The sequence below is a fragment of the Myotis yumanensis genome, unplaced genomic scaffold, assembly GCF_028538775.1.
Source record: "Myotis yumanensis isolate MYYU_CA2020_CCGP unplaced genomic scaffold, mMyoYum1.0.hap1 SCAF_8, whole genome shotgun sequence".
Taxonomy (NCBI): domain Eukaryota; kingdom Metazoa; phylum Chordata; class Mammalia; order Chiroptera; family Vespertilionidae; genus Myotis; species Myotis yumanensis.
In genome coordinates, this window is record NW_027223759.1 from 53,509,082 (window position 1) to 53,534,918 (window position 25,837).

General features: G+C 37.7%; 1 protein-coding gene and 1 pseudogene across 1 annotated transcript in view; both read right to left on the reverse strand.

The window, feature by feature from the left end:
* Positions 1-25,620, reverse strand: part of PSMD14 (proteasome 26S subunit, non-ATPase 14) — an 89,525-nt gene extending 63,905 nt beyond the window's left edge. The window contains exons 1-3 of the mRNA XM_070422872.1: positions 25,449-25,620; positions 14,484-14,610; positions 11,019-11,070 (exon numbers count right to left, since the gene is read on the reverse strand). Of these exons, the coding sequence (XP_070278973.1) occupies positions 11,019-11,066 (48 nt within the window). The 5' untranslated portion in view covers positions 11,067-11,070; positions 14,484-14,610; positions 25,449-25,620. The remainder of the gene's footprint in view (positions 1-11,018; positions 11,071-14,483; positions 14,611-25,448) is intronic.
* Positions 8,283-8,426, reverse strand: LOC139015902 (small nucleolar RNA SNORA48; annotated as a pseudogene).
* Positions 25,621-25,837: the final 217 nt, after the last annotated feature.

Here is a 25,837-nt window from a genome sequence, read left to right on the forward strand (position 1 = left end):
CCACCAGGGGGCAGACGCTCAATGCAATACCTACAAATGGGAAGGAAATAATAGCCAGAAACTGTGCAACCAGGTGTAAACTAATGTAAAATCAAAATCATTTCCTCACAGTTACAAAGCTAGATAAAGGTAACAAAAAATTTATTCTATTAGGTAATGAAATAAGTATTTTCCTGCGAAATTAAAACAAACAAACAAAAAAGCACCTTTTTGCCTTAGCCAGTTTGGCTCAGTGGATAGAGTGTTGGCCTGCAAACCAAAGGGTCCCGGGTTCGATTCTAGTCAAGGGCATATATCTTGGTCGCAAGTTCCTTCCTGGCCCAGACCGTAGGTCAGGGCTTGTGCAGGAGGGAACCAATCGGTGTGTTTCTCTCACACTGATATTTCTCTCTTTCTTTCCCTCCCTCCATTCACCCTAAAAATCAGTGGAAAAATATCCTCAGATGAGGATTAATAACTACAAAAAAAAGCACCTTTTCTATAAAACAGAAAGGGGTGCTTTTCTAAAACTAGGTTTATCTACTTTTGATAAGCATCTTGCTTTCAATTACTCAGGCTCTAGTGTTTACAACACTAGGAAATAAAGAACTAATTAACACAGGCTACCACAGGTAGGTAAGAATGTAATTGAATAAAAAGAGGGACATGTATACAAAATGAATAAGGACAAAGTATAGCTATCATAATTATTAATTTACTCTTTATTGTCCCTAAGCCTTCCCATTGTGCCCAACACGTGGTATTTAGTCTCCTGGAGGGAAGAGCCTATGAAATCACTGGGAACATTTGAAAAGCAGTACTGGGAGCCTGTCCCGTGGAGACCATTGCTCTCTCTGGTGGCATACTTCCAGTGCACCCAACCCAGATAACAACCCACAAAAGACCACTTTGAATGTGTCTTGTGGGAGAGAACACTGGTCATGTCTGCCCAGATTTTAAATAAGTATGATATCTAGAGAACTGTCCAAATGACAATATGAACTGAAAAATTCAAGTTATATTACACAAGTTTAAGACAGGAAACCAAAGATCAATGTACCAAATGAGCAATGTAATCAGTAAATCAAAGATGTAAAACAATGTTGAGGACAGGAAAAGAAAAGATACAGATTGAATTTTTATGATCATAACATCCCCATACATTTGGGATATTGAGATTCTATTGCAATACCTTTGCATCCTATATTAGAGGTATCTTCCCGTTTCTCATCTCATATACCCTTTCTATCGAAAAATGGTATCAAATATCATAGCTCCATCATATCCTTGATTTCAAATTTATAATTTTTACATTCTTTAAACTTTTCATTTTTCCTCATAATTTTGATTTTCTATTTCATCAGACTGGGATTAATTTTGGAAGACAATTTCACTGTAATTGAAAATACATGACTGCTCTCCTTATGTGCTAAAGAAGTCAAACAAAATCATTTAGGGTAATTTCATATCAAAATAGAAATTTAACATTGACCATGTCAAACACCTTTCCCCTTGAAAGACCACTCACAACTAGAATGTTCAAACAAAATGACACAGATTAACTAGAATACACCCACTATAAATTTGTTCCCCTTTTACTTAATTGAGAACTCTCAAGAGTTGATTTGAGACCAACAGTTGATTTCATGGGGTTTAATATCTATCTAAAAGAATAATGCTGCAATGACAACTAGAAAGAGTATGCTCTAATTAGCTTGCTTTTGACCTGACCTCTTTCTTAATTTTATGTAGTAGAAACATAACTTGAATTACATTAATAGAATGATTAGGAACTATACTTTTTAAAATAATAACTATTGTTTTTTAAATTGTCACATTACAAAAGCAACAAATGAAAAAAACTGAAATATCTTGTATTTCTGCTTTGTTTCTATTTCTTTGTTAACTATTTGTAGTTAAGCAAAGAAATAAAACTATTAAAATTTCTTGACCCTTCTCTACTCCTTAAAAAGAAAATGGCCAAATTAATCTACCAATGTTTGTAAATGTTCAGAGGATCACATCAGAATAGCTACTCAAAGAATCAAAAGGAAAAAATGGTAACCAAAGCATCCATATAAAATTGTCAATACAGATTGGCTACAGAGCTCAAAGAACTCATAAAAAGCCTGTTCATTTTCATTCTACTGTACCAACAGTAAATAAATAATTTTATTTCAAATGTGACAAGTCTAAAGACTAATTGTACACATTAAATCATATCAGAATCTCTCTATCAAATAAATGTACAATAAAAGCAGACACCATAATCAGTGATTTTAAGACAGCATTGTAGTGGTTTCTTGTCTATGCTTCCATTCTTGCCTTCCTACATAGTATCCAGAGTATGCAAGTTCTTTAAAAATATAAGTCTGATAAGCATTACTCCTTGGCTTAAAAATCTCCACTGACTCCTCAACTCACTCAGAAGAGAACCTCTAAAAGGCCCTGCATGATCTAGTCTCTGCCAACCTCTTTAGTGTTATCCTCTTCAACTCCAAGACTGAAGGAAAATATGGAATGCCTAAGTAATGTATGAGGAAAAGTAATGAACAATAAAAGGAATTTCTGATTTTGTTTTACTTGGTGGCTTTTGTAAAAAGTACTAAAGGAAAATGTTATTTGAGATCATTTAATGTTACTCATAATGTTTTTGCTTTAGTTTATTAAAAATAGAGAATGATACATATGAAGTGGAAGTTCCTTTAGCCTCCCTCCTTTCTCATAAATTTGGTGTGGGTTATCTAGGCCTGTGCTGTACAATATGGTAGCCACAGCTACATATGACTACACAAATTTACATAAAACTACAAATTCAGTTGTTCAGTCACACTGAGCACATCACATGGACTCAATAGCTACATGTGGCTATTAAACTTAATTAAAATTGAATAAAACTTAAAGCTTAGTTCTTCAATTGTTCCAGGCACATTTCTTTTATTTAAAATATATTTTTATTGATTTCAGAAAGGGAGAGGGAGAGATAGAAACATCAATGAGAAAGAATCATTGATTGGCTGCCTCCTGCATGCCCGCTACTGGGGATTGAGCCCACAACGTGGGCATGTGCCCTGACTCAGAACTGTGTCCTCCTGGTTCACAGGTCGACACTTAACCCCTAAGCAACACCAGCCAGGTGCTCCAGGCACATTTCAAGGGCTTAACAGCCATGTGTGGCTAGTGCTTACAATAAGCACGTCAAACTCAAAGGCTAACATGGGCCAAATAAACGAGGCATGCAGCCCGTGGGCCATGAGTTAGGCATGCTTGGCCTACAGTATTAAACAGTGCAGATACAGAACATTTCCATGCTTGTAGAAAGTTCTACTACACAGTGCTACTATAAACTTTATAATCCTCTCACTCAAGAGTTATGTACACTTACAAAAGGTGTTATTTTATGTTTTTTAATTGTTATTGCTTTCATGTTGTTTATACTAGAGGCCCGGTGCACAAAATTCGTGCATGGGGGTGGGAGGGAGTTCCCCCAGCCTGGCCTGTGCCCTCCCACAGTGCGGGAGCCCTGTGATCGATCGCCCCAAAGAGGTAGGCCCCGCCCACCCATCCGGGGCTCCTCAATGGATTGCCCCAAAGAGGTAGGCCGGAGCCAGGGGTCCCACCTCTGTGCCGTGCGGGGCTGCGGAACCCCCAGGCCTGGCCATGCGGAGTGGCCGCTGGGCCCTGCCTCCGCGCCACACATGCAGCGTCAAGTCCCCACCCACCTGCATGCACCCGCTGTGCACTCAGCCTCCTGGGGATGAATTGTGGGATTGTGATGGTGTGAGGGCACCACGGCGTGAGGGCGTGACGACCACCTAGGCTATTATTAGTATAGATAGCTCTAAAACCTCAATTTTTCCTCTTAATCCTATATAATAAAAGGCTAATATGCAAATTGTCCCCTCAGGAGTTCGACCGACCAGGAGTTCGACTGCTCGCTATGACGTGCACTGACCACCAGGGGGTGGCGCAGAACAAAGGAAGGCCCCGGCTGGCAGCTGGCAGCTGGCAGCCGGGAAGGAATGCCCCGGCCAGCAGCCAGAAGGCCCCGATCAGCCCTGATCACTGGCCAGGCCTAGGGACCCACCCATGCACAAATTTCATGCACCAGGCCTCTAGTATGTTTATAATGTCTATTATACTTATTGATATATACAATCTAGTTAATTTTAATTCTTGAATAATATTCCATCATAACACATCTTGCCACAAATATTTAAGTATTTTACACTTTTGCAATAATAATAATGTCATAATAAATATCCTTAAACATGTCTACACATGTGTAAAAGTTTCTCTAAAATGAATAAATTTAATTGCTGAGCCACAGAAATTAGGGTATTTTCAAGTTTACTAGAGACTGACAAATAGGTTTCCAAAGTAACTTTAACCATTTATACTCCACATATAATATGTTCATTAAAAAATATATATACATATCCTATCTAATAAAAGAGAAACATAGTAATTAGCCGTACCTCCGCTACATGAAAATTTTTGCTTCCCCAAGTCTTCATTAACACTTAATACAACAGACTTTTGTCTTTAAAAAATCAAATACTTGTTTTAATTTTCATTTCCCTGATATACGGTGAAGTTGAGTATCTTTTCATATGCTTGGCAATTTTTGCTCTACAAATTACCATTTCATGTTCTTTTTTCTATGAGGTTTTCTTTATTGTCTTCCTGATTTATGGTTCTGCTAAATGTGTTGCAGATAAATGTGTTACAAATAACTCCTCTCCTTCTATGGCTTGTCTTTAAAGTTTGTTTCTCTTGTCTTTGTTAGGACAAGAGTTAGTAATGTACTGAGGTAGTCAATTCCCAATCTTCTCTTTCGAGTTATGCTTTCCTAATTTGAGGTCACAAGGACATAAAATTTTTTTCAAAACAAATTGCGGGGGGAGGGCTATCTACTCTGTGTATTTGACATGTTCACTTACTCTGAGTTTATGTTATCCTCATAAAAACAGCTAAGGTATATATTATTAATTTCACTTTAAGGATATGGTAATTTAATTTTTATTGTGGTAGAATATACATAAGAGTTACCATTTAGCCATTTTTATGTACAGTTCAGTGGCATTAAGTACATCCACAATTGTCATGAAACCAGAACCCCTATCCAGCTCCAGAAACTTTTCATTTCCCAAATTTAAACTCTGTACCCATTAAACACTCACTCTTCACAACACTAGGAGCTCCATCCCCTGGCAGCCACCATTCTACATTCTGTCTCTACAAATATGACTACTCTAGTAACTTGTATAAGTGTAATCATACAATATCTTGTCCTTTTGTGATGAGCTTATTCCACTTAGTATAATGTCTTCAAGGTTCATCCACATTGTACCATATGTCAGAATTCCCTTCCTTTTAAAGGATGAATAATATTTTATAGTATGTATATAGCACATTTTGTTTTATTCATTCACCCATCATCAGACACAAGCTGTTTCCACCTTTTGGCTACTGTGAATAATGCTACTATGAACACTGATGTACACACATCTAATTGAGTCCCTGTTTTCAATTCCCTGGGGCACAGATTCAGTAATGGAATTGCTGGATCATATGGTAATTCTATGTTTTCTACAGAGGTCACACAATTTTACATTCCTACCAGGAAATACACACGGATTCTATCCTCACCAATAGTTGTTTTTGGATTATTTGTGGATAATAGCCATCCTGATGGGTATGTCTTCCAAAATTACAAAGTTTGATTTTCATAGTTACGTATTCATTTGGTATACATTTTTGTATACAGAATAAGGTAAGAATCTAATATTACCCCCTACAAAGAAAGCCCCTTGCTTCAGCATCATTTAATGAACAGGCCTCTCCTTCCCCACTAATTTTTAATACCATTTCTAACACAAATTAATTTCCCCTATATGCAGACACCTATTTCTGGGCTTTCTATTTACTAGTAATTATACTGATCTACTTGGCTATCACTATATCAATATAACACTCTTTGAGTCATAAAGCATTAACATATCTTTTGATATTTGGTATAGCAAGTTTAATTTTCATTTCTAAGAATTTCTTTACTATTCTTGGATTGTTTTATCCTATATGGATTTTAGAATCAGTTTTATAATTCCAAGAAAATTCTAGTTGGCATTTTTATTGGAGCTCCATTGAATTTATGATTAATTGGAGGGAATTAGAATGTGATATTAAGATTCCTCATACATAAAAGTGATATTTCTTTATTTATTCTAGCCAATTAATCCTTTCTATAAAACACTAGACCAAATTCTAAAAGACAAATAACTGAAAGACGATTTCTCATCCAAGACCCATAACAGGAAACCAAAAATATGGTTATTATATACACAAAATCCATATACTGTATGGATTTGTGAGTTATAACAAATAAAATAGATCATATCCAATTGATGAAGTTACTTTTTTAAATCTAGCCACCTGAAATAATCCTTCAAAATGTAGTTTATACCTCACCACTTTCAGAAAGCCTTCTCTGATCACTCATCTACAGTATTTCCCCTTACTTTTGCATCTGGAAATTATTGCAGTCAGTTTCAGAGAGCTACAAACCAATCACTTATAGGCAACATGGGCCTGCATATGTGCTTAACTTGACCTACACCAGGTTGCTCAAAACAAAAACTGGACACCAAAAAATTTAGGACATTTCACACAAAAATCACAGGATTTCTGACTTGCAGGTTATATGTCATTTTCCCTTAGGGACCAAGCGATGAGAGGTTCCATCTCCATGCTTCCTTGATTACCAGTGTAGGCAAATCTCACACTGATTCTTAAAGCTTCCACCTAAAAGTGACCTGTTAATTTCCAACTCATATTCCACTGGTCAAAGTAAAATCATGGTCAGGCTAACTTCAGAAATGATTTAAAAAGGTATAATCCTACAACGTGCCTGGAAGGTAAAAAGTCAGAAATATTTCCTATAATTAATGACATTGACTTCAGTTTCTTCCCTTCTACCTATTCTCCAAACTACCACTAGAAGCACAGACTGAATTATTTCACAACACTGCTTAAAAAACATGAAACTACAATGTTTAAGGGATAAAAAGTAAAATTCAACTTTCATAATCTTCTCCAAAGTCTTTTACCACCTTCTTTCCCATTATATCCCCTCACATTACCTATTCTCTAGCCTTTCTGAGTATGTTTTAGCATATATTCCAAAATTTAGCTCAAACATCATCTCAGGCTCATTTTTCCCTTTTTCTGGAAAAAAATAAACCCTACATCCACTATATTTACAAACCACATTATTTATAATAAGCAGTAGTACTCACTCATTCAAAGTAGTTTATATGTGCCAGGCACTTAAAACATAACTGCCATGTATCTACTAGAATGTAAGGTGCTTAGATTAAGTAAAGATCCTACTTGCCCTGGTAATTCCCTATAGCATAACACCCGACACACAGATTCTCAAAACATTAGCCTCCTAACAAATTCAAATAAGACGAGATGTAATGCCACGACATTTTACTTACGTTTCATTTACTTTTAAGCGTACTTTGACTGTTTCTAAAGCTAAACGGACCCAGACCTAAACTATCGCTTTTTGAGACTGGAGACTATGCTTTAGTTATGCACGGCTCTTGGGTTTTGTCTTCACTGCTTTTGGAAATAGTTTACTTACCAAGACCTAAGTTGGGGTAGTTATAAAGACAATCAGGTAGCCAAATTAGAGCAGTAAATGCTTTTAATACAATCTCACTTCTTTTAGTAATTTCAAGTTTGTAAGCACTCTAGCAAAGTAAATTTAAAAACACATTTGAAATTTAAAGCGATTAGTTTACAAATTCTAATAGTTCTAATAAAATACCTGTTTGCTTCTGCTTCAAACTAAGTTATACTGAAGTAGGAGACTGTGGACATATTTAGTCATTTTAACCTACTACTGTCCAAATATTAGCATTTCAAAATGTAATATTAAAAAAAAAATAAAACTTCAAATGAACTTGTTTTGTAGGTATGGACACCATAATGAAGAACTAGGAAAAAAGTACCATAATAAAGCAAACAAAGAGAAAGTTTTAAGACATTGTGAACAGTGTGGAATACTGAAGTCTAGTTAAAAGAGAACTAAAAGTAGGCAAATAGACTTGGCAATTTAAACAATTACAGTACAGTAATGGAGGAGGCCAGAATATAATCTCAGGAAGAGTCAATGGAGGTAAGGAAGTAAAATATGTGACTATAAGCTATTATTCTCAGAAATTCTAGAAATAAATGGAAGAAAAGGTTTAATGGCAGGGTGCAGTGAAGTTCTGTTGTTTCTTTTTGTTTTTTAATGTGCCTCAGGCATGAAACAACTCTGGCCACCAACACAGGCATCAAGCTAGGATGAACTAAGGACTGTACATATGCTTTGCCCCTGATTGATATAAGAGCAACATTACCAATCAGGTGTCTCCTTGCCCATTGCAGGGGGTTGTGAAGTTTTGTTTAAAGAATACAGGAGACTTAAATATCTTTGTAGGCAGAGAAGGGGGGATGGTCAATGGAGCAAGGTTTCAAGACAGTGTAGAATCAGAGAATAAGCTAAAGGATCAGGCATGGAAGAGAAAGGATACTTCTATTCAGAGATAAGTAAGAATTCTTAGAATAGATGAAGAACTCTATTCTGCTCATTCCCATGTTTTAAAGGGGGCATCTGCAAACTTATCAGCAAGTTTTGTGGAAAACTATTATGAGGAAATTTTGCCTTTTCAATTAAATGGTAAGATAGTAACATTCTCTACTGATTTCTGGAGGATAAAACAACTTATGTCTCCTTTTCTATTTTTATTGGCTGTTATGCATTAGCAAATGGCAAGAGTGGCTATTATCAATCTCAAGATCTTTGACTTCTTATTAAAAATAAACAATACATTTAATGTTTCATTCCTGTTCATTAAAAGACAGTGCACTTAACATTTCATGTTGTAGAAGTAACATCGTAAGTATATGACAAATCAGTCTGGAACAAGCATGTCAAACTCAAAGGCTAACATGGGCCAAATAAATGAGGCATGTGGCCCAGGGGCTGCAAGTTTGACATGCTTGGTCTAGAACAGCGGTTCTCAACCTGTGGGTCGCGACTCCTTTGGTGGTTGAACGACCCTTTCACAGGGGTTGCCTAAGACCATCCTGCATATCAGATATTTACATTATGATTCATAACAGTAGCAACATTACAGTTATGAAGTAGCAACGAAAATAATTTTATGGTTGGGTCACAACATGAGGAACTGTATTTAAAGGGCCAGAAGGTTGAGAATTACTGGTCTAGAACAAGAGTAAAATAAAATTTTATGGAAAAGTTTTCATCCTTTAATACCTAGTATTTGATAAAAGAGATATCACAGAAGTTAAGAACCCCCACAAGTTATTCCCTTGAGAGTTTGTCATCTAATTGGCCAGATGAAAAACATACATGAAATGACAGATTCTTAAGTAATGTATTTTTAAGTTCAAATACGAAAAAACTGAGGACCCAAGGGGTAATTAAATTATCACAAAGCAAAGAGAGGTTACTGAACCACAACTTAGTTTTCCACTTAAGGCAAAGGTTTGCAGTGGTCGCTGAGATATAATATAGCTCAATTTGTGGTCAGTAAAACCATTATTTCACATCCAATAATTTCACAGCACAGATACATAATTTATTGCATTTACTGCTCAAGGAAAGTTACTTTGGCATTTAAATTTGATACAACTTCCCTTAAGAATTCTACTAAGGCAACATTCTTACCTATAATTTGCAGGTGAATTTATAGTACCTACACACCACCTCAGCTCATTTCTGACAATTGTGTATCTCAACATTGTTATTGTTAATTGCAGAATTAAGTTAGGGAAATTCTAGAAGCTATATAGAATGTTTACAAAAGTATAGAAGCAGCTTTGGAAGGGTCAACTTCAGAGATGCTTAGGCCTGTTAAGAAAATGAATTACGTCTTACAAAATTGGAAGAATCGTGAAGAAACAGGCTGATACTACAGAAACATGAGAATATTTAAAACTAACAAAAGTAAACAAAGAAATAACTGAAGTCTATGCAAAGATGCAATATAGAATCGCAAAATGATTTCAATTGTCTAAAAGAGTCATAAACCATGATAGATCTAATCAAATCATTGTTGAAAAATTGCCTCTAAAACACTGAAAATTTCACGAAATTTCAAACACAAGTGTTTCTTACACAAAATAGACTGCTTTGTATGAAGGAAGACAAAGTCACTGATAGTGATATGGAAATGAGGTAAAGGGATACTAAAGGTGGGTTATAAAAATATTTCCCCAAAATAAAACAATCCATTACTTAAAAGGAAGGAACAACACATAGTCATCTCTCTTGCTAATAGAGGACTGAAAAGATAATTAGTGTAGAACTCAAAAGAGGCAGAAATTTCTTCTTTAACTGCAAGTATATAGAATACCCTGAGATAGAAATCTATGAAGAGGTCATTTGTCCAACAGCATGGAACAAGACAAATGATAATAGTAAAACAACTGAAAATGCACTTAATTTTAATAAGAATGTAAAAAAAAAATCTGTACCAGATTTAAAGAAAAAAGAGATATTACTTATCAATTCATCCATGTATCATAATCACTAACAAGAATTTATCAGTCTTAAGATTATACAAATGTTCTAGAGATCAGTTTTCTGGATCTTACCTAGAGTATGCCATGTTTACTTTTTCATGTGTTACTTCTAATGTCTACATTGCAAACCCGCAAACTAGATATTTTGAGTCCCTTTTTTACTAAAAGGCAAGTTTGATAATCTCACATATTCCCAAATTTTAAATCAAAGCAAAGAGAGAAAATTCTTATTACTAGGCAAAAATTAAATTAAGATAATAGAAAATGTTCTCCACATGTTACTTAGTGTTGAAATACAGCAACCATAAAAGGTAAGCTTCTTACCATAATGTTACCTATGAGGTGATTTTCTTGGGAGTGATTTCTTTCTCTGGATAACTAGAAAAAAGCTTGCAGTTTACACACAAAGAAATACTGCGAGTCTGTATACTAACCTGGCCCAGTCCAGGCATACCTCCTCCAAGTCTAAGAAGTCTGTCCATATTTCTAGAAAACAGAAACAAAGGAAAACGTTTCTAAGCACAAAAGTGTTTACGCAATTACTATCTATATAATTCACCTTCAGTCACTCAGTATGTCAAAAATATTGGTGGTAATTACAACACAACATCAGACTTCCTGTTAATTAACACCACATATTAATTCAAGAAACTGTCTTCCATGCTAATTAACAGACCTTATTTTACTGCTTTGGTTTTGGGTTATCCCCAGTTTTAAAGACAAGCAATCCTAGCATAATTTCAAAACTTTGCTATCATTAAGTTAATTATATATTTTATTGTTATCTAATAAAGTACCTGAATAAGGAAAAAGTGCCTGAAATGCTTATATGTATGACTGAATTTCCTCCCATTTGTCCAGAGTGTACAAATAAAAATCCTCACTCTTAAAATTAAATTTTAACATCCTCATTAGTAAGTTCTGTGCTAATTAACTTACAGCTTGTCAGTTATCATCAAAACTACATGTGAAAGACATTGTGAGCAGATTATGGATCTCTGAATTAGCATCAAAGGCTTTTGAAAAATGAACTCATTATACTAAAAGGAATATTAAAAGTAAACATTAATGCATTAAGATAGTGTTTTACAACCTACATAGACGTTTTGTGTTATTTCAGATATTGTGGAGATATGTCTTTTTGCTAAGGATATTCAGCTGCTGTTCTTAACTCTAATAGGATTAACTTTGAAATATCAATCTGATTTGTTTTTTTATGTCTGGAATAACTACAGAAGACATTCTGATAAGCCTAGAAATTTCACACAAAAAACTGAAAGGAAAAAAATAGCAAGGCCTCAAATATACAAAAAGGAGTAATCAAGTTATACAAATTCATATCCAGTACCACTAAATACTTAAAGATGAGAATAAAGCATTTTTTTCTACTTGCTAATATGCCTTACAATTTCTCTTCTTCCTATGCTTTAGAAAATGGTATTACTACAAATATAAGTAAAATGCTAACAGATTCATTTAGTCATTTGTCCATATCATTTTCTAGTTAAAAGTGCTACACAAATTGAAATGCAGTAATGTACTTATGGCCCTGTGGCTCAGTTGGTTCCATGAACCGAGAGGTTGCTGGTTGATTCTGGGTCAGGGCACATGCCCAGGTTGGGGGCTTGATCCCCAGTAGGAGGGCTGCAGAAGACAGTCAATTCATGTTTCTCTCCCTCTCCTTCTTCTCTCTCTAAAATCAATAAAATAAAATAATGTACTAATGATCATTACTTTTTGCTTAATCACGTTTGTTGAATCCTAACAATGTAATCATGAGGATCTATATATATAAAAGGCTAATATGCAAAGTGTCCCCACGGGAGTTTGACCGGGAGACCAGGAGTTCTATCACTTGCTATGACATAGAGTATATTCTAGAAATTCCAGGCCAAAGTCAATTCCCAGCTGTGTTCAGTTTATCTATTCCCCATGTTGTTTCTGATGCCTTTACACAGACATACACTGACCACCAGGGGGTGGTGCGGAATGAAGGAAGGCCCCAGCCGGCAGCCAGCAACCAAGTAAGGGAAGCCCCAGCTAGCAGCCGGCAGCCAGGGAGGGAAAGCCCCAGCCAGCAGCCGGCAGCCAGGAAATTCATTTAGTCATTTGTCCATATCATTTTCTAGTTAAAAGTGCTACACAAATTGAAATGCAGTAATGTACTTATGGCCCTGTGGCTCAGTTGGTTCCATGAACCGAGAGGTTGCTGGTTGATTCTGGGAATCAGGGCCGACAGCCAGAAGGCCCCTATCGGCCCTGATTGCCAGCCAGGCCTAGGGACCTACCTGTGCACCAATTTCGTGCACTTGGTCTCTAGTATTTAATAATGTTAACACTGCAAACTTTATTCAAGTCCACATAAAGAACACTGAAAACTTTACTCAAGTCCACATATAGAAGAGCACACAAATGAGTAAACCATGGAATTTTCACAAAGTGACCACATTCGCATAACTACCACCTAGATCAGGTGTGGGGAACATCTGACCCGAGGGCCATATAAGGCCCGAGAAATCATTTGGTCTGGTCCTGCCAAGGCATTAGGGGTAAGTTAATTAAACGTTTAGCAGGCTAATTTTTAAGTTGATAATTTTGTATGGCCCTCGTATGATGTTACAAGTATCCAAATGGCCCTTGGCAGAAAAAAGGTTCCCCACTCCTGACCTAGACGAAGGAACAGATCATTATCAGCATCTAAGAACACCTCTCATACTCCCTTCCCAGTCTCTACCACCCCACAAATTAGAATTCCAACTTCTAAAAGCATAGATTAGTTCTACTATTTTTGAATTCTATAGAAATTAAATCATATACTTTAGTATCCAGCTTTCACTGCACAAGTTTGTGAGATTCACAACAAATAAACTCCTTTAAAAAAATGAAAAGGCACATATGAGAACTCGATAGCCCAGACAAATTTCTGCTTTACAACCTTAACTCATACTCCTAATGGCAACATTTACAAATAAACTCTCCATCAAATTCTCATTAAAATTCTTCAACTCAAATCTGGCATTCAATATATAGCATTTTTTAAAAGGCTATAGATAGGGGAAAAAAAACACCTATATATTTTAAAATATTAAAGACATTTCTCTAGAATATATTATCAAAGGAAAAACTTTCTTTTTTTGGACTATTTCAAGCTTACAAACTTAAATGCAAATGGAAAAAAAAAGTAGTAACACGCCTTGGCTGGGTGGTTCAGTTAGTTAGAGTGTCATCCCATATACCCAAAGGTTGTGGGTTCGATTCCCAGTCAGGGCACATACTAGGTTTTGGGCTCGATCCCCAGGAGGCAACCAAGCGATGTTTCTCTCACATGGATATTTATCTCTTTCTCTCCCCCACCCCCCTTTTCCTCTCTCAAACGTATCCTCGAGTGAGGATTTTAAAAAAACAAAACAAAACAAAACTAACAACATAGAGTATATTCTAGAAATTCCAGGCCAAAGTCGATTCCCAGCTGTGTTCAGTTTATCTATTCCCCATGTTGTTTCTGATGCCTTTACACAGACTCCAGATGCTGTGAATATACATGAGCAATGTGGGGAGCAGAGGGAAAGAAAATCTGGCAGGTCAAATTTGTGTTTTTAGCAAAAGTAGATGTCTCAGCAAACAAGAGATAATATTTAACAAACCAAAACATTTAAGATAAGATAATCAGATCTAACAAAATACCAACATTCGGAAATGAAAAATATTGATAAATGTTCTAAATCACACCACTATTTTTAAGTTTATAGAATGCAAACAAAAACAAAAATGCTTTCATGAGCCCTTAAATTTGGTTATCTGATTTATAATTTGTTATGTGTTAAAAATGATATATTTTCATAACATCCTATGTTAATTCCTGAAAGAATATGTAAGTAAAATACATTCTTAATTCTCACCTGGTCAGTAACTACAATTCCTGTGGTGCTAAGCTTCAATTTGTTGACTTTGACAAGTTTCTTCTTAAGCCAAGCTATTGCTAATTCTGGCAGTTATGATTTTTTTTGAAGTATTTTTTTCTCTCTCCTAAAAAAAAAAAAAAAGTAAATGAAATGATATAATTTTGAGAACTAAAAAGGAAAATATAACAAGCACTTTACAAGAAGCAAAATTACTTAAAAACAAAATAGAAATCAAAATTAAATTTTTAATTACCGTTTCCAGAAGGTGTAGAATGAAATATCATCCTGGGAAGCTAGGGAGCATAGTGATTAATCCTATATCAAAATTTTATTTCTAAGGATGTTTTTTAAAATTATATGTATTTTTTATAACTTTATTGTTGACACTATTACAGAAGTCTCCATTCACCCCGCCTCGCCCACCTTTACCCAGTCCTCTTTCCCCCTTCCCTCTCGCCATTACCACACTGTTGTCTGTGTCCATGGACTATACATATATGTTCACTGGCTAATCTCTTCACCTTCTTTTATCCATTCCCCCCCACCATTCCCCTCCCCTCTGAAAGCTGTTGGTCTGTTACATGTATCCATGCCTCTGGTTTTGTTTTGTTCATCAGTTTATTTTGTTCATTAGATTCCACATATAAATGTGATCATACGGTAATTGTCTTTCTCTGACTAGCTTATTTCACTTAGCATAATAATCTCCAAGTCCATCCGTAGTGTTGAAAAAGATAAGAATTTCTTCTTTCTTCTTTTCAAAATGCATATTCCAGGGCCTTACCCCAGGCCCACTGCATCTTTTTTCCCCCCAATATATTTTTATTTTTTAATTGTTGATAGTATTACAGATATCTCCCATCCCTCCCTTCTTTACCCCTCCTAGAATGTTGTGTTTTTTTTAACCGTTCTAATTATACATAAAAATTGACATTTTATGACTTTTAGTCTTTTGGGAAGTGTTTCAACAAACAAAGAGAAAATTTACTTATATTTTTAAGTAGAACAAAATTCATTTGATTGTGTAATTACCATATAGGTCCACTGCAACATTATTACAAATCTATGATACATTATGGAATCATTATGTTATTTGTCCTATATCTTGAAATTTGCTGTTCATTATCCTAGAAATTAAGTTCGTTTCTTAATTCATTATTCCCAATTATGCCAAAAAGACTAAAATAACATGAAAATGTAAGAATGACAACCACCATCCAAAATGAAGCAATCATGAAACACGTTACAGTTACTGCATCATCCTTTAGTTTTTATTGTGCTGTACAAAGCTTTGCTTCATCTTTCAAAAAAAGACTAGAGACATTATCTTTGTAGTCTTTTTTTAGTTTTCATTGAACACAATTAGAATTTTCCATATCCCACCCATAATGGCAAAAGGAGAACTGACAAAGAAACAAAGCTTCACAATTTTTAGGGAATCACAAGATGAATGTAAAGAAAGAAGTAACAGCATTCTTTTGTAATAAGACAATAAAACTGATGGTATAAGCCAGTGATGGCGAACCTTTTGAGCTCGGCGTGTCAGCATTTTGAAAAACCCTCTTAACTCTGGTGCCATGTCACATATAGAAATTTTTTGATATTTGCAACCATAGTAAAACAAAGACTTATATTTTTGGTATTTATTTTATATGTTTAAATGCCATTTAACAAAGAAAAATCACCCCAAAAAATGAGTTCGCGTGTCACCTCTGACACGCGTGTCATAGGTTCGCCATCACTGGTATAAGCCATGAGTTGGTGGGGGGGGGTGCCCTTTTGATAATCAGAACCAAAAAATTTTGTTGTAGGGGGCTGTCTTGTGTATTATAGGATGTTTAGCAGTACCCCTGACCTCAACCCACTAGATATAATAGCACCTATCCGGTGGTGATAATAAAAAATGACTCCAGACATTGCCAAATGCACTCTGAAAAGGCAAAATCACTCCCAGTTAAGAACCACTGATATAGAAAAAATGGCGGAGGTTTAGACGGCCGTGTTGGTGCTTTGTCCCGGAGCAGATAAGGGTGAGCAGCTGAAACGGGTAACATACAGCCCGAATAAGCAGCGGAGATTCAGCTGAGAGACAGTCTGCAGCCAGGAAAGACAGAGAACTCCTAGAAAATGGGGACAGTTAGAGATTGAGACTGAAACCTCCCCCGGGGCGCGGGCTCAGCCACCAGTCCGAGCCATCTTGAGTAGCTGTTACCAGCATCCAGAGATTGGCTACTAACCCGGAGGCAACGGCTCTCAAGCAGCACGACTAAATGAACTCAGACGAGACCTGCTTCTCCCCACGGAAAGGTTAGACTTCCCCCAAAGGTGCGGTTTGCAATTCAGGTTGGAGCAACGAACACGCGGGGGGGGGGGGGGGGGGGGGGGATCTGTGGCCCACAAAGTCTGCAGCCGTTGGGACCAGCGTGACCCGCAAGTGGGGAAGGGCTCCCGCAGGGCTGCTGGCAGAAGGGAACACTATAAATAAGCCCATAGTTGGACTGGATGCAAAGGGGCAGCCTCAGATTTTGCCAGCCGGCCGGCTACTTGATGCCAGGGGCCACAGCGCGCAGAGACTCTGCGCAGATCTGGAAGGTGGAGCCCTGCGAGTTCGCACAGCTTCCCAGGCTCTTGTTTACACACTTCCTCTTAAATCTGTGAGTTTGATTGTTGAACCCAGTGCATGGGATTACCCAGTTGGGGTCACCAGCAGAGCCTGTAGGGGAAGATTGTTTTTGGGGAGCCTGGGATACAGAGCTAGGAGTGGCGACTAGGGAACCAGCTCTGGGCGGAGCTGGTTCAGGTACAATAGAGAACTCCTGGTCAGAGAGGACTTATAGCCTCGGAGGTCAATCCAGACACACTGCCACCCAGAGGCAGAGCCACGAACTGACTCTTCTGTAACTACTGATAAAGGCAGTATGGGGAACCAATACGGCCTGCCTTAAAATCAGGACTGTGGCTTACAACACAGAGGAACAGTGTATCAGAGGGAAATTCAACATTCTCCTGAATTCCGGGCGTGCCAAAAAGAAGAGAAGATCTGAAGCACCTTCATTACTGCACATTTTTATTTTTTTAAATTATTTTTTCACCTTTTAACTAAGAAACCATTTCTTTTCTTTTTTTTTTTTCCATCACCTGATTTTACCCTTTCAATTACTACATTTTTATTTTTAACTAGTATTATTACTGCTACCATTTTACCATTTTTTAAAGTGTCATTTTATTTTGTCTTTATTTTATTTTGGGACTAATGTTCTCCATTCTATTTTCATCGTTCCTTTAGCAACATTTTTCTCTACCTCAATTTTGCCTCTGTGCTAAAACCCTCTTCCCCACTTTTTCCCTTTTGTTGTCCTGTTTCTCTTACCCTACTCCAGCTTTAGAGTTTCCCTATTCTTTTTACCCCCTGTCAAAATTTCACCCTACTTATATATCCTATTTCCAATCCCCTGCTCTAAATCCTTATACACCTTTCCCTTATCTTTCTTCACTATCCAAATTTTTTTTTCTTCTTTACTCTCTCTATTATTTTATTGTTGTTTGCTTGACTGTCGAGTATATTGGGGGTTTTTTTTAGGATTGTTTGTGAGGTTATTCTGCTTATTCTTTTTATTTTTCTGCCCCCCCCCCCTCCCCCCGGTTATTTCTGTGCTTCTGTTTTCCCTTGAGTCACTTGATATTATTGGATGTTTGTAGTTTGTATTCATCTCCAGGAATCTGTTGCTGTAATTTGTTGGGATTAGTGGTGGTTCTATAGGAGTTTTCTCCTCATATAAATAGTCTCTTCCCCTCTTCTACTTCATTCTCTTTTCTCTCTTACTTTTTCTTTTCTTCTTTTTTCCCCTCCCTTTTTCCAATTTCATTTTTGCACTCCTTTTTTTTCTTTCTTTTTTCTCTTCTATCTTTTTCTCTTCTTTCTTCCTTATCTCCTAACTCTCTTAGCTCGGGTGGCCACCTTTATTTGGGGTTATTAATATCGTAAATACATTCGTGTTCAGTGCCTAGTACGTTGTGCCTTGTTGTGTTGTATTTTGTGCCTTTAAATCAACGCAGCAGATTCAAACAACAGCGGCCTCCTGATCACCACACGCTCTGTCTGGGGAACAGTTACTGTGTGTGAAGCCTCCCTCCACCAGCCAGAAGAGCCACCACAGCTGTGAACAGCACCCATCAGAGGCCCTGCTACCAACGGAGGAGCAGCTGCTACCACAACCGCCCAAGGAGCAACCACAGCCCGAGGAGCCACTGCCACCCAGGGAGCAGCCACTGAACGACTCAACAACTAGATATGTCAGTGAGATCAAACATGGGTAGACAAAGAAACCCCCAAAGGAAAGAAAAGGAGGACTCGCCAGAAAAGCAGCTAAGTGAGACAGAGGCATGCAACATGACGGAAAAAGAATTCAGAATAAGGGTCCTAGAGTACATGCACCGGATGGAGGAAAAAATCAATACCATATGCAAGAAGCTAGAAGAAACAGATGAAAAAAATCAACAACTTAAGTAAGACCCAAGAAGAAATGAAGAGCGATATAGCTGCAATAAAAAACACCATTGAACGTATCAACAGTAGACTAGGAGAAGCGGAGGACCGAATTAGTGAATTAGAAGACAAGGAAGCAAAAGAACCATTGATATAAACCAAATCTCAGCTCATGCATCTTCAGATGACAATACCCTAGATTCATTTTCTCATACTTAAGAACCAATGAGTGTTGGAAACTGTTTGGGAGCTCTTCAAAAAATTCAATATAGAATTACCATATGACCCAGCAATTCCACATCCAAAGGCGTGAAGACAGGTATTCAAAAGTACATGTACATGCATATGTATAGCATTTCTATTCACAATAGCCAAACAGTGGAAACAGCTCAAGTGTCAATCAAAGAAAAAAATAAACAAATTCTAGCACTGTATATACAAGCAATGGTATGGAATATTATTCAGCTATAAAAAGAAATGAAATACTGATACATGTTACAATGTTGATGAAGCTCAAAACATTATGCTATGCGAAAGAAGCCATGTACAAAAGGTCACATGTTATATGATTCCATTTATATGAAATATTCAAAATATACAAATCCAGAGAGACATATGGAGATTGGAGATTGGAGATTGCCAGGAGCTTGGTGAAAGGAGTAAAATGGAGAAACTACTGCACAGGTTTAAAGTAACAGATTTTACTTTAAAATGATGGAAATGTTTTGGAACTAGGTAGGTGGTAGTTGCACAGCATTGTGAACGTACTAGATGACACTGAATTAACTAGCTGTTCACTTTAAAATGGTTAATTTTACATTATGTAAATTTCACCTCAATAATTTCTTAAAAGGATAAATGAACAAACAACAATATTTCTAAGAAAAAAATAGAAATATGACATTTTCATCCAGTTAGGTACTCAACAAGGACTTTATCACATACTATTTTACAAGAACCTGTTTTGCTAACAAAATGTATAATATATTCTTTTACCTTTTTTTTTATTAACAGTTCTTTTTTTAAAAATATATTTTATTGATTTTTTTCAAAGAGGAAGGGAGAGAGATAAAGTTAGAAACATCGATGAGAGAGAAACACCGATCAGCTGCCTCCTGCACATCTCCTACTGGGGATGTGCCCGCAACCCAGGTACATGCTCTTGACCGGAATCGAACCTGGGACCTTTCAGTCTGCAGGCCGACGCTCTATCCACTGAGCCAAACCGGTTTCGGCCTTTTACCTTTTTAAAAAATATATTTTTGTATTGATTTCAGAGAGAAAGGAAAGAAGTTAGAAACATCAATGATGGAGATAATCACTGATCAGCTCCTCCTGCACCCCCCTTATTGGGGATTGAGCCTGCAATCTGGGCATGTGACCTGATCAGGAATTGAACTATGACCTCCTGAGCTCTTTTACCTTTTATGATGTTGATACAGTTCATATGTGAACAAATGCTGAAGTGTAACACAAAAGGAAACAGATAATGTAGTAATGGAAATAAATGATTGGACTAACTCTAATTGGTGTTTATATATCTAAAAATAAAAATGTTTTGCAAGCAAAGATGATGATCATCCTCTCTTTCACAAAATTAAGAACTTTCAATGTCTGTTTTCAAAAGTATTGCAACTGGGAAGATGAAAATTTTTGGAGATAGATGGTAGTGATGGTTGCACAACCATGTGAACTGTACACCTAAACACAGTTAAAATGGTAAACTTTATGTTATGTATATTTAACACACATACCAAGTACTGCAAGTACAAGAACTGAAGAAATCATAAGCTAGGGCCCATTTAGAGAGGTATTTAAAATGTGAAGCTGATCTTTACAAGATGGATATGGACCAGGTGGATGATGAGCAGTTAATTACATTCAAACGATGTCCATTTCAGATACATGTGCCTTCAAAACCAGGAAAATATGGAATAAAAATTTGTATTTTCTATGTTTAAACTTAACATTACTAAAATAGTTGTTTTTTTACTCTCTCTTTATTTTTTACTCTCTCTTCTGTACCTTATTCATGACTTAAAGGTGTAAAAAATCTTAGAAGGTCCACTGGACCCAGATGGAAAATTGGTTTATGAAGGTTAAAGGCTATGACTCTGTAGTCCAAGTGCCAGGTCTGACACTTATTAGCTCTGTGTCCTTGGGTCAGTAACCTCTCTCAGTCTCAGTTTCCTACTCTGCAAAATGGAGATAATGATAGCATCCATCTCATAGAGTTGTTTTGAAGATTAAAGAAGACAATGGACATAACATTTAATATAATGTTTGCCACATAGTAAGTAAACCATGAATGCTAACTGCTATCATCAGCACTACTATCCTATGAGCATGCTACGTTTATCCAACACAGATTCTACTTCCCACATAGTGTGCCACATAGGGAGTTTTAAGATACTGGGTAGCCTGGCCATCATGGCTCAGTGGTTGAGCATCAACCTATGAACCAAGAGGTTACGGTTTTGATTCCTGGTCATGGCACATGCCCGGGTTGCAGGCTGTATCCTTAGTAGGGGGTGTGCAAGAGGCAGCCAATCAATGGTTCTCTCTCATCATTGATATTTCTATCTCTCTCCCTTCCTCTCTGAAATCATTTAAAATATACTTAAAAAACAAACAAACAAAATTACTGGACATATTTCACGGCACTAAATGAATCACAATGGAGAGAAGGGATCTGCATTTTGAAGAATTTAGCAAAGGGATTCATAAAATTCAAGTGCTACACAATAAAAACATAAAATTCAAGTGTTACACTATAAAAGAGAATTCTTCCAATTCTTAGAAATAAAAGCAACATAAAAGGTCTATGGTTCTAAACCAAGTGTTTACACCTATCAAAAGGTGGACTCAAGAGCTCATTCATATGATTAACTTAAAATATGGTCAGATAATATGAATGAAGTGTTTAGTTACATGTATTATGCCACACATACAGTAATGTATACTAACTAGTAAAAATAGTACAAAGTATCATTATTTTCAAAAGGTTATTAATTTTCCATTTTTTCATCTTCTGAGTTAATATCTGATTAGAACTTGATATAGTTAGATAATGTCCATGATGTATGTAATTAAAATACATCATTCCCAAATATTTATAGGAAGTTTATGGAATCATGAATGGACTTCAAAAAAACAGATCCTCCAAAACTATCTTAATCTTGATTAAGCATGTGATAATTTTTGAAAAATACATTTTGATTGGTTTCAGAGAAGGAGAGGAAGAGAGAGATAGAAACATCAATGATATGAGAGAATCATTGATTGGCTGACCCTTACTGGGGATCAATTCCCACAATCCAGCCATGTGCCTTGACCGGAATCAAAACATGACCTCCTGGTTCATAAGTCGATGCTCAACCAAGCCAGCCAGGCAGAATGTGATTTTTTATTTTTTACTTTTCAACCTTTTCACAAGAGCCTCTGGTATCCCAATAATTCATAAAATTCAAACAAAATCATGAAGCCCTTAGCTGTTTGGGTTTACTATTAAGTTTCTCATTTTCCTTTTTTACTTCCCAACCCGTGCAGTTAAATACTATTATTTCTCAGACTGATGCTAAATGCTTTTAAAACTACTCCACATTTGTGATCTCACTGTATTTCTAATTCCTCCACTCTGATTTGTGGAAAGTAATTAGGAACTTCTTTCACATTCTTAAGGGCTTTCTTCGGTGGAAGAAATACAAAGAGTCAACATTAAACTTAATTATATAAACAGGATTTCGAAAGCAAGATTCTCCCCCTTCAGAACAGAGTGTGGATAGAATTATAAGTAACTCTTGGGGTGTCTCCTAATTACGGCATTCAAGTGAAACAGTTAAGTACTACCATGTTTATAAGGTAATACAAAAATAGAGCCACTAAGAAACTTAGTGACTTGCACTGAAAACAATTTACAATCTACCTGGGGAGGCATGATATAAACACATGAAAAATACCTAAAGTGAAAGGACAGCAGAGTAGAGAGAGCCTGAAAGGCTCTGCAGCCAATCAAACCTAGATTTGAATCCCGGTTTCAACACCTACTTATTACAGGATCTGGAACAAGATACAGTGCCTTCTTCTAGACCAGAGGTAGGGAATGTCCAATCCCCGGGCCATATAAGGCTCTCGAAATAATTTGGTCTGGTCCTGCCAAGGCATTAGGGCTAAGTTAATTAAATGTTTGACCAAATATAGCAGGCTAATTTTTAAGTTGATAATTTTGTATGGCCTGAGAATGATGTTATAAATATCCAAATGGCCCTTGGCAGAATAAAGGTTCTCCACCCCTGTTCTAGACTATAATTCAAATGGGACCACTTACCTTGCAAATCTGTTGCAAGAATAAATACAGCCCTGACCGGTCTGGCTCAGTGGATAGAGCGTCTGCCTGCGGTCTGAAGGGTTCTGGGTTCGAATCCGGTCAAGGGCATGTACCTTGGTTGTGGGCACATCCCCAGTGCGGGGTGTGTAGGAGGCAGCTGATCGATGTTTCTCTCTCATCGATGTTTCTAGCTCTCTATACCAGGGGTCCTCAAACTTTTTAAACAGAGGGCCAGTTCACTGTCCCTCAGACCGTTGGAGGGCCGGACTATAGTTTAAAAAAAAACTATGAACAAATTCCTATGCATGCTGCACATATCTTATTTTGAAGTAAAAAAACAAAACGGGAACAAATACAATATTTGTATTTGCATGTGGCCCGCGCGCGGGCTGTAGTTTGAGGACCCCTGCTCTATACCTCTCCTGTCCTCTCTGTAAAATATCAATAAAATATATTTTAAAAAAAGAATAAATACAGAGCACCTAATATAGTACCTGGAACATTATAGGTACTCAATAACTTTTGTTGTTTTTACTATATTATTATCTTTGAGCTGAAAAAGATTATTGAATCCAATTCTCATTTTACAAGTGGGGACATGAAAGTGTCACAAAATGGAATATGAATGTCAAATAAGTACAAGAAACAGGTATTTGACAAGTTTATGAGTAAGAAACCACAGGAGTATCCAAGTAAGGCTTCCACAGGTGGACACTGATTTATGAAATGAACATTGCTTTCTACTGAAATTGGGGAAAAAATAAAAGCACCATTGCTTCTTGGTACTGATTTGCAAACAGGAGTTCTGAACTTGGAAACTAAACGCACAGTTTACAGGACAAGTATAAAAAGAGAATGAACCCATGTCAGCGAAGTTAAAATACAGCTTTTCCATGAGAACAGCAATACAGTATTTTCTAAACACCCAGAGCAAAAAAAAAAAAAAAAAAGTCTCCTAAATTCAACAGGTCAGGCTTCACTGAACGATCATGAAATCTTTCTCCCATTGGCCAGATGTAATTTTGTTCTGGGACAAGTTTAAGACAATATCCAGGCTTTCCATTAAATACCACTTCACTAAACATGTTGTAACTAGTTAATTCTGAGCGACTATGCCTTAATCTCTTCCAATGCACAAAACACCATACAATTTGTTTGAACCACGTAATGTAAACTTTGAAGGTTGGCAGGCTGACAGAAGGTCACCATTGTGTCAATCATCTCCACTAGAATTGTATTCAGTTCCTTTTTGTTATTTCAACATTACCAATGGCTGTCTTGTTGCTGTCCTCATAAACATTTTAAATCAGCAGCCCTAAAAACACACTTTTGTGAGCAATGAAAAAAAAAAATTCTTTTCACCCCAGAATTATATTTCTATGCTAATTTCCAAAGCCTCTTTCTTTCCTGCCTCTCCCAAGAAACCTTTCTCAACTTTTGGTATCATCTTAATTTCAAAACTTCTACATCCGGTCACCAGGTTCAGATTCTGATTCTCACAAAAAGCTTACATTTTTCTTCTTTTGACTGAAATGAAGTGAACGTCCCCAGCAGAACTAAGAGGTAACACACAGAAGCTGATTTCTACTTTACTGAGAAACGGGAAATGTAGCCAATTCCCCAACAACTACTCATTGGAGGTTAAGTTAAAAGTACTTTAAAAAGCCGGGATAACCACACATTGTTTTGCAGATTTTCAAGATGAAAAACCAGTGAATCTCTGGGGTTTTTGTTTGTTTCTTTGAAGGGAGCTAAAAACCTAACACTGAGTCCGGGGCTACGGGAAGGACAAGTAAGTGATCAAGCCAGCATGCATTCAATTAGTAATTATGAGACAATTTTCTTCTCTCCTTTGTCTGCTCTGTCTGCTTTTCCAACAGGAGTACCTACCCATGGAGCCCCCATGAGGCCCTGAGCTCCGGTCCTCCCTGTCCAGTAAGAAGGTCCCAGGATGCGGCTCCGGGGGCCGCAGCACCGGGAGAGGAGGGAACACCCAGACCTAACCCTGCCCCAGGCCCGAGCAGCCCTTCGCCGGGGCCCGGGCCTCCCGCGGCGCCTCGGCCGGGCAACGTGACTCAGGAAAGCGCGGGGCGGCCGCGGCCTAGCGCGCTGTCTCCGCGGCCCCCGGGCCCGGCCCTCCCCGTCTTACCTGGGGTCGGGCGGGGGTCCGCGGCCTGGACCCTGGTCTTCCCGCGGCGGTGACGCGGCGGCGGCGGGGCGGCGGCGGGGGGTCAGACTCGGCCCGGATCTGGCTCCGCGAACCGGCGATGAATCAGCCCGATTCCATTCAAAAGAGTCGCCCAGGCCTCCGCCGCGAAGTACTTCCGGGTTCACGGCTCCGCTTCGGCTTCCGTTCCCCCGAAGGCCAATGGGAGACGAGTCGGGAGCCGGCGGCGTCCCCGGAGGACCGCCCCGGACGGACTGCCTGGGCGGCGGAGCTTCCCGGGTCCGCGCTGGGAGGGCGGGGCGGACGGTGCGGGGGCGGACGATGCGGGGTCCGCCCCCGCGGCTCCGACAGCCTCTCTCTCCCCCACCTCC